This window comes from Rousettus aegyptiacus, unplaced genomic scaffold, assembly GCF_014176215.1.
Source record: "Rousettus aegyptiacus isolate mRouAeg1 unplaced genomic scaffold, mRouAeg1.p scaffold_m13_p_3, whole genome shotgun sequence".
In the NCBI taxonomy this organism is placed as follows: domain Eukaryota; kingdom Metazoa; phylum Chordata; class Mammalia; order Chiroptera; family Pteropodidae; genus Rousettus; species Rousettus aegyptiacus.
The window spans coordinates 110,239,523-110,249,261 of record NW_023416306.1 but is presented as its reverse complement, the minus strand read 5'-3'; the positions used below and the strand labels follow the sequence as shown (position 1 = coordinate 110,249,261).

At 44.2% G+C, this 9,739-nt stretch overlaps 1 protein-coding gene and 1 long non-coding RNA gene across 2 annotated transcripts in view; one reads left to right on the top strand and one right to left on the bottom strand.

Moving 5' to 3' along the window:
- Window positions 1-729: 729 nt before the first annotated feature.
- Window positions 730-6,108, top strand: ACTC1 (actin alpha cardiac muscle 1). Its single transcript, XM_016139609.2, has 7 exons — window positions 730-908; window positions 1,537-1,687; window positions 2,813-3,137; window positions 3,810-3,971; window positions 4,080-4,271; window positions 5,057-5,238; window positions 5,780-6,108. The coding sequence occupies exons 2-7, from the start codon at window positions 1,559-1,561 to the stop codon at window positions 5,921-5,923; spliced, it is 1,134 nt and encodes a 377-aa protein (XP_015995095.1). The 5' UTR covers window positions 730-908; window positions 1,537-1,558; the 3' UTR covers window positions 5,924-6,108.
- Window positions 4,278-9,739, bottom strand: part of LOC107508083 — a 29,002-nt gene continuing 23,540 nt past the window's right edge. Inside the window, exon 5 of the long non-coding RNA XR_001596247.2 lies at window positions 4,278-4,464. This is a non-coding gene — a long non-coding RNA (uncharacterized LOC107508083). The remainder of the gene's footprint in view (window positions 4,465-9,739) is intronic.

The following is a 9,739-nucleotide window of genomic DNA, read 5'->3' as shown; positions in this document are numbered from 1 at the left end:
AGGGGATCCTTTCCTGGACAAGAAACCAGAGTCCGAGTTCAAGTAAAACCCTGGGAGCATGAAGAGCTATATGATGTCCAGGCTGGGGTAAACCTGACCCCTTCTTTAGCAAGACTAGGCCAAGCTCTCCCCACAGGTCTCCTTAAGCCTTGTCCCTGGCCATACCCTGAGCCATGAATGGGTTGGGGACTAAGGTGGCCTTGGTTAATCTCAGCTTTCCGCCCTGGAGGAGGACGGCCCCAGCTCCCTGAGTAGAGTTGTCCAGGCTGGTGGAGAACAGACCAGAAGGGTGCCCTGCCCCAGGTGTCCCTTTTCTGGCAACTCAAATGTGTTGCTTTGGTGCCCTCTGGGCCCATGAGGACTGCCAGGACTCTGCTCCTCCAGCTCCTAGTCCTGCAAGATGAGAAGCCGCTGTCACTCCTCCGCTGCCCTGGCCCAGCTGTCAGGACCCCTCAGCAGAGGGCAGGGTGCCAAGACTTCCCTCCTGTGTATGGCTTATTGTCTCTTAGACTGAAGGGGCTGCGGAGGAACCATCCCACAGCACATCCAGGAAGCGGGAGGGGTGGGAAGGCGTCACTTAGTCTTCTCCTACCCCCTACCCTTCACCGCCCGCCCCTCCCTAGCTCCCTATTTGGCCATCCCCCTGGTTGCCCCCTCCCCTTCCTTACATGGTCTGGGGGCCCCCGGGGCTGATCCTCTCCCCTGCCCTTGGCTCCATGAATGGCCTCGGCGCTCCTCAGTGTTGTGAAGGCGACCAAATAAGGCAAGGTGCCCGACAGGGCCCCCCACCCCTGCCCCCGGCCGCTCCAACTGACCCCGTCCATCAGCGCGCTATAAAGCAGCGCGCCCGGCTCGGGGCACCCAGCGCCTGCCGCCGCCGGAGCCGAGCCGAGCCCGACCCGCGGACGGTGAGTCAGCGCCGCCCCGCCCGCGTCCCTCCTCCCGGCCCGGCACCAGACCTGTCCAGCCAGCCCGCCCCGAGCCAGTCCCCGCGCTCCGGCCGCCCTGGCAATTTTTTTTTTTTTTTTTTGAAGACCTAACTTTGCGACTTGGTTCTAACTTCTTTTGTGCTGGGTCGTCACATGAGAGGGGCGCGGAAGCGGAGCCCTACGGTCTCCCATAAGGTGTCAGGGGTCCCTGATCTCGGGCGCTCTTCCTTCCAGCTGGGACACAGGCGTGGACCGGGATGGGGATGGGGATGGGGCCGAAGTGGCTTCCCAGTTTGTGAAAGGGCGAAAACGTAAAGGGCTGGGGAGGACCTGGGGAGGTGACTCTCACTCCTTGTGCCGGGGGCAGAGGGTGAGCCCCCCTGTCCAGGGAGCCTTGGTGGCTCCTCTCCCCTTTTCTACCCAACCCCAACCCGAACCCCAAACCCCACTCCTTCCTCCCACCCTTCTTCTTCTGTCCTGGGGGTGGGGGGTGGGGAGGTGACCTGTATCTCTCCTCAGCCCCCTCTGCTCTGTCCTCTCCTCCCGGGCGAGGAGAAAGCCAGCACCACAGATACCGAGCTTGGGTCGCCCCACTCTCTTCCTGCAGACCTCGCTGAAGCTGTGCCAAGATGTGCGACGACGAGGAGACCACCGCCCTGGTGTGCGACAACGGCTCCGGGCTGGTGAAGGCCGGCTTCGCGGGCGACGATGCGCCTCGCGCGGTCTTCCCGTCCATCGTGGGCCGCCCACGCCACCAGGTACACTTGCAGTCCAGCCTGGCCTGCTCTCATGGGGAGCAGTCTCCAGCCTCACTCCACACCTCTTCTGGCCATCTCTTCAGCCCAGCAATCTAGGAAATGTCTCACCTGCCCATCCCGTTTCATGAACTCTTTAGATCAAATGAGGAAAAGATGGATTCGCTTCAAATCCAAGCCAAAACCAGCAATTTTCACACCTTGGCGGAAGGAGATGCGAAAGGTGCATCTTTTTCCTGCCCACTGTAGGAACAGGGCTCTCCAACAGTCCAACTCCCTGGTGTGAAAAGGCATCAGCTTCTCTCCTCCACTCCTGACCTTCATCTTTAGTCCTCAGGACCTTTACCTTTTGTACGCTTCAGTTTTTTTCCCTGGCCTCCCTCTTCAGTCGTGTTCAAAACTTATAATAATATAACTTCTCTCAACCAGCCAGAGCCAACCCACATTCCTCCCTCTTGTTCACAGCCAGTTGACAGGGCTCCCAAAAGATGTAATCTATCTGCTTCCTGGCTGTTGCGTTTTTAGAATCCAGACGTGACAGAGGCAGTAAGTGCCATGGTGATAGTAACATACCACCTTGTTTATTAAGAGAAATGTCATGCTCTCTGGCTTTGCCACATGCCTGGTCAGACAGCCTGCCAGGGAGAACTGTATGGGCCCAGGACAGCGCTGGACAGGCTGGATTTCACCAGCAGGGTGATAATGGCATAGCAGCCTATCTTTTTATGTTCACTTGATGAATGTCAAAGTCTTTCCTTAGGAGAAATACAGTGTGTCATTAATGCAGTCGTTTCACAAAGTAGTCATTTATATTTTAGTTGACATGGGTGATGAGCTTCATAGTTTAATGAAAGCATTATGGTATTTTTAAAATGAGGTAAGGCTCTACTTCAGTAAAACAGCATTGTTCCCCTCCCTCCAGTTATTTCTAAACAATAGAATTATATCTCTTGAGGAGGGGTTAGAAGAAGGTATTAGATTGATTTTAAGTAATATTTCTAAATTGGGGTGAAATCCTATTTCTTATTTCTGGTCTTTATAAGGTATTCCTTGACTTGGGCAGTTAGATATAAATTAATATCACTGACATAGTGGAAGTTTGATTTTCCCATCTTTTTCTTCTTATAGGGCGTCATGGTGGGTATGGGTCAGAAGGATTCCTACGTAGGAGATGAGGCCCAGAGCAAGCGAGGTATCCTGACTCTCAAATACCCCATCGAGCACGGCATCATCACCAACTGGGACGACATGGAAAAGATCTGGCATCATACCTTCTACAATGAGCTCCGCGTAGCCCCTGAGGAGCACCCTACTCTCCTCACCGAGGCCCCACTGAACCCCAAGGCCAACCGTGAGAAGATGACCCAAATCATGTTTGAGACCTTCAATGTCCCCGCCATGTACGTGGCTATCCAGGCGGTGCTGTCCCTGTATGCTTCTGGCCGTACCACAGGTATGTTTGGGCTTTGGGGACAGTCACTGATGAATCACATTCACAAGTCATTGACCTTGCTGTGAATCAGCTTCCCCAAATGAAAAAAGAATGACCCCTTCTCTCACACTCCCTGGGAAAGTGTCTGTGCTAAGAGAAAAAGGTAATCACAGTACCTCAAGATTAGCTTCAAGAGCACAGGTATCTAAGAGCTGAAAGTATGTGAGGTCATATGATGAGGCTTTACACAATGTATCAGCTTGGAATGTAGCAGTCATTGGTATGTGTTCATACCATCACAGGCCCTGGGAAAAATTGCCAAGGAGAACCCATATTCCCTACAGGGCCTGAGTCAAGAAAGAGAGAAACATGTGTAAGTAAGTTAGATGGGAGGAAAGAAAAACAGACTTGGATGCCTTACATAACGTGCTAATGGCTGACAGAGGGATGGTCATTTGAAAGTGTCCTGGGGAAATTTTTTTACCACAATATTAAAAAGGATGAGCTGTTGCAAGCTTCATATTTAGCATCTATTATGCTCATTTTTATTCTTCTTGTGTAAGGGATCTAATTTTATCTGGATCCATGCCCAATGCTAGTTTATCTTAGCCAAGACTGGAAGTAGGCTTTGCCACAACTAAAAGCAATGGTGTCCTCAGAGATTTACCTCCTTTTTGTCTATTCCTCTGACAGGCATTGTTCTGGACTCTGGGGATGGTGTAACTCACAATGTCCCCATCTATGAAGGCTACGCTTTGCCCCATGCCATCATGCGTCTGGATCTAGCTGGTCGGGATCTCACTGACTACCTCATGAAGATCCTCACTGAGCGTGGCTACTCCTTTGTCACCACCGGTAAGTGTGTGTTTCATCTGCCACAGCACATGTCTCCTTTTTCCTTCCAGCAGCAAATTCAATGACTTCTTCTTCAGAGCTTAACTGTGATACCCTTCATTTCTACAGCTGAACGTGAAATTGTCCGTGACATTAAGGAGAAGCTGTGCTATGTTGCCCTGGATTTTGAGAATGAGATGGCCACGGCTGCTTCTTCCTCCTCCCTGGAGAAGAGCTATGAACTGCCTGACGGCCAAGTCATCACTATTGGCAACGAGCGCTTCCGCTGCCCTGAGACGCTCTTCCAGCCCTCCTTCATCGGTGAGTTGTAGGGTCTGGTGCAGAGGCACGGCTTTTCGCTGGAAATCTTAGAAGGTCCCAGAATAAAAGCTATTACAATGAAGAAGGCATAAGGGGCTCTTGAGTTAAAAGAAGTCATAGCTTGGAGTCCCACGCAGTTCAATCTCAGGTCCTGGTGAATCATTAAAGGGATGGCCATCACTGTTCTGTTGCACTGAAATGGTAAAGGATGACACACTGACTTCATCTCAAAATATAGCATGAGACAGAATAGTAACTTAATAATCTGTATCTGCAAGAAAGAGATGGTTACTCACAAGAGCCAATTTATTCCAATAAACTTTATCACCAAGTAGTGAGATTTTCCCTCTGAGTTACTCATTGTTAAATGTAATAAGAATCATCTTCATAGTAATAACTGGATATTTATTTGTCACCATTTTCTTCCTAAGGAATCATTTCCAAGAGGAAGCTTGTGAGGATCTTATTTTAGTCCATACATAAAAATTGCATGAATTGAACTTAAACGTTTGTCTTATCCTTTTCCAATACATCTTCATACATCTGATGGATATAGCAAGTGTTCACTCCAACAGGTGCTAAACACAATTGTTCATTTCTTGGCAGTCTATTATGGTCTGTCAGCACTTTTAGAGACACCTGTTCCTGCAGTGTATCTTATAGAAGAACATATGTTTCAGAGACAAATGGTGACAGTTTAACAACAGAGTCCTGTTCTCTTCCCTCTATCTTAGCCCCCTGGCCAGAGTGCCTTGTGATTTTTTTTTTTTTAAATATGTTCCTAGGTATGGAATCTGCTGGCATCCATGAAACGACTTATAATAGCATCATGAAGTGTGACATTGATATCCGCAAGGACCTGTATGCCAACAATGTCTTATCTGGAGGTACCACCATGTACCCTGGGATTGCTGATCGCATGCAAAAAGAAATCACTGCACTGGCTCCCAGCACCATGAAGATTAAGGTAAAGAACTAATGTGTGTGGGGAAGCCAAGGCAGGTCTTGGTATTCCAGCAGAAACTGCATTCCTAACTTCTTTCTCCCCACACTTAGCTTCCTGTCTCCTAAAGACTTTACCTTTTAGCTTCTCTAGCACTTTTTCTAACACTTTTTCTGATTTTTCTAGCACTGTTCCCAAGACTTTAAAAAGGCTTTCAAGCATTGAATAAAAATAAATCTTTGAAGAAAAAAAAATAACCTAAATCTTTCAACACATTTTAAAAGTTCCTAACTATTGGGTTTGGCCTCACCACGCATATAAGTTGTTGCCATGTTATACTCAAGTATAGAGAAGTGGGGAAATTCTATTTTGTAGTGTCTTTGATAATAGAAATAGTGAAATAGAAGATAGTGCATAAAACTGATTCAGCCATATTAATTTGTGGTATGAAATATCCTACGTTACAGTGAATTAATGCCTAACATTTTTTTCTGTGAATCTACCCAAGATGTGGCTTGTTTTGTTGCTTCAGAATTCACTGCAAGTCTTCATTTTCTTTCCGCAGATTATTGCCCCCCCTGAGCGTAAGTACTCTGTTTGGATTGGGGGCTCCATCCTGGCCTCCCTGTCTACCTTCCAGCAGATGTGGATTAGCAAGCAAGAGTATGATGAAGCAGGCCCCTCCATCGTCCACCGCAAATGCTTCTAAGGTGCCTTCTCTCTTAGTCTACCTTACTTTCAGGATGACAGTATTATGATGCTTCTTGGAGTCTTCCGAACCACCCTCCCTCATCTCTCATCAATCATTGTACAGTTTGTTTACACACGTGCAATTTATTTGTGCTTCTAATATTTATTGCTTTTTAAATAAACCAGACCAGGACTTGCAACCTACAAAAGACTCTCTTATTTCCTTTTGGGGTGGGGTCAGTGTTCACTCACTTTAGTCCGTGAACTCCCGAGACTGGTTACTTTGACAGCAGGTGCATTGTAATATTACAGCCCCACAAAGTTCATCAGATGAATTAGTGTGACATTCATCTGATGATTACAAGACTAAATTTTGCTTTTGCACTTTGGGACAGAATCGTGAATCTATTTCATATCTGAAAAATGGATCTGGTTTAGCTTCACATAAGCAAGAAATGGAATCAGAAAAAACAATTCTCTAAGATCAGTCGCTATGAAAATTGAAAATTGTTGTTTTAGCATATGTTGCAGCTGCTTTTGTAACCACATATATATCAGTAGCGAGAAAGTCAAAGATTATTTTTAAATAGGTTAAATTCTCAGTTCTTGGATTCTTCAATTGTATTCCTGAGGACTATGCATGTTAGTGGCAAGACACTCAGGTCAGCTGACCATTAAGCCCACCACTTAGGCCCATTCTAAATGCCCTCTAAACAAATTGGGACCGCTGTGCAGGTTCAAAACAAATGTGAGGAAACGGGTACCAGATACTCCTCCCTACTCAGTGACTAACTTGTGGGACAGGGGTCTTCAGTCTCTTCATTTCTTTGAAATCTGGGCATCTTAGGTTGAGTGGAGTGAAGGCTATGAAGTCCTGGGGAGGAAGGAGAGTAGAAAGCTACAATATTCCCTTTGCTCCCTGTAAGCCTGGTGGGAGCTGATGAATTTTAAGAAATCAACTTTAGAAAGTAGATATGAACCTTATTGCACAAGTTTTAAATTTTTTTTAATTTTCAAATTAATTTTTTATGAACTGTTACAGGATTTGGATGGATTTAATTGAACTTTTATTGATTGATGAGGGAATCGAGATGCAGAGATTAGATAACTGGTGCGATGTTAAACAGCTTTTCTGTGGAACACCCCAGACGAGCATCCAGAGTTTCTGACATCTAATCTAATGGTGCTTCTAAAACCACCTTTAGTCATAAAGTTTAAAACTAAATTTATAAACATAGAGACATAAAACTTTAGTCATAGTACATCAAGAGTAACTCCATTCTATCGCACATGCATTTGGGAATCTGGGTTCAAAAAGAATATTTTAGGCTCATCAGATATCTTCAGTAAGTTGCCATAGTCATTATCATTCCAGATTGTAATTGTATCTTTATGTTATTCATTCAACAAACATCTATTGATCCCCAACTCTGGGCCAGGCAGGTTAGTAGGTGCAGGAGACATAAAAATAGATGAAGGCACAATTTCTGTGCTTCAGAAGCTCAAAATTTAGTTTCATATTTAGCATAGTTGAATGTAAGTCCTTTATGTGTTAAGTAATAAATTTGTTGGCATTTTCTTAAGATCTAAACCTTATTGTAGATTTTCTTTTTTCCCCCTCAATTGTAGTCTGTAGCACAGATTGGCTTAAAAGATAGATATCAGCCAAGGAGAGAGATTTGGGGGAAATACAGGGAGATGTGATTTAGCCAGTCTCTGTCTCTCTTTTTTTCATCTTTCCAATTAAGTACATAAGTATTACAAATTTTATCCTCTGAATATAGTATTACTACTTTAAGTTTGAACAACTAGCTGAGGCATCACCTGTGGTATTTTCTATCTATAAACAGAAAAGGAATGTGGATTATTATTTCTACTTAAAAGTAGAAGCTTTCAGAATTGGCTTCTGATATGGGCATGAGAAGTGGTAAGCACATAGATTCTTGTTGAATTCCAAAGTTTTCTCATCCCTGCTTGATGATAGGATATAAGATATTAGACTAGCTAAATTTTCTAATAATTGTGCGTAAGGTAGTTACTAAAGCAACAAAGTTTTTCATAAGACCACCTTCACATATGTAAAATAATTGAGATGTATATAGTGAGTATGTCTTTGGTTAAGATGTAATGTAAGAAAAACATTATAGATCATGATATTTCCTCTTGATTTATATTGAAACAATTTTTTTTGTTAATTTCTAATACCTCGAAATACCATTTTGTCATTTTTCTTAACAGTGGCCATTAGCGATTAGTATTTTGTGCATGTGTTTAAATGATCAAGAGAGCAGAGTTAGAAAAAGAAAATTACTAAAGGAAATAAAATATTTAGAAGAGTAGAATTGGTTTACTGAACTCAGGGCTTAAAATATTGTCGCTGTGGCTCCTTCTTTCTTTCCATTTCTTCTATAGGATTTGTTATAGACTGAATTGTATCTCCCCAAAGTTCATATGTCAAAACCCTAACCCTGCAATGTGACTGTATTTGAAGACGGGGCCTTTAAAGAGGTAATTAAGGTTAATGAGATTATAAGGTGAAGACCTAACCAAATAAGACTGGTGTCCTTATAAAAAGAGAAAGAGATATCAGAAGTATGCACATATGAAGGAAAGGGCAGGTGAAGACATGGCAAGAAAGTGTCTACAACCCAGACAGAGTGGCCTTACCAGAAAACAACCCTGCCGGCACCTTGATCTTAGACTTCCAGCCTCCAGAACTGTGAGAAAATGAAATTTTATTGTTTAAGCCACCCAGCTTGTGCTATCACGTTATGCTAACCCAAGCAAACTAACATAGGATTTTTCCACATATTGGACATCATGGCCCAAGATTCACCATCTACTGACTTAGCCTCTATATCAAAAGAGTGTCTTTCCATATAGCTCTGACAAAAATTCCAGGGAAGTCTCAATCTGGCCAGGCTTGAGGACTGACTCATACCATCCCTACAACAGGGACCAATCCAAATTATTGAGTGAGAGAGGGGTAATTCTTCAAAGGAAGGGAACAAAATGGCATAGGCACCATACCCAGAGCCAGAGCAAGAGAAAATTATGGTAGTCTGTAAGGGGAGACCAATTGTTAGAGGGCTCCAACTTCTAGTTCAGCAGTTTTATTTAATTTAGTAAGCCCCAAGAAGGACGTGAGAAAAACAATTGCTTCGCTCACACAAAATGGGGGCAAGAATAAGAAGCTTTGGATGGTGTACATATGATTGATTGAATTTTTTCCAGAATCTAGTGTGATCTAGGAACCCAGTGATTTCTATATGACCAATTTAATCAGGTGTTTAAAAGGAAATAATAAGTCAGATTAACTTTATGATTAACATGACATAAATACTATAAATATTTCCTGGTAACTGATAGATAGGAGAAAAAATTTTTAGTTTGTTGGGCCTAAAACAGCAAAGGTTGTCTATATTTATCTTAGTGTCTTCCAGGCTCATTATACAAGTAATCTCTCCTTCAGCAGAGTTTGGCTGTTGCTATGGCAACCAAACTCAAATTAGGAAGATACAGGAAAAAAAGCTTTTGGGGAGATTGCAAAAGTATACCTTTGGTCACCAGGGAGGCTGAAGCTAGATGTTCCCTGAAGTTCACTCACCAGCTCTGTGTGCATAGATCAAGAAAGGTTGACTAGGAGGATAAAAAGTTTCAGTTCAAGTAAGACTCTCTGAGTCCTTATGGTTCTGGGCCCTCTCCCCTGCCTGGGAAAGGAAGCGGAGTCAGGTGAGAGGTAAGCAGGAGTGGTCTGCAATGTCCCTCAGCAGTGTTGTGTGCTTATTGCTCTACCATGGGAATCAGGGTTGCAGAGGGGAGACAGAAAGAAATC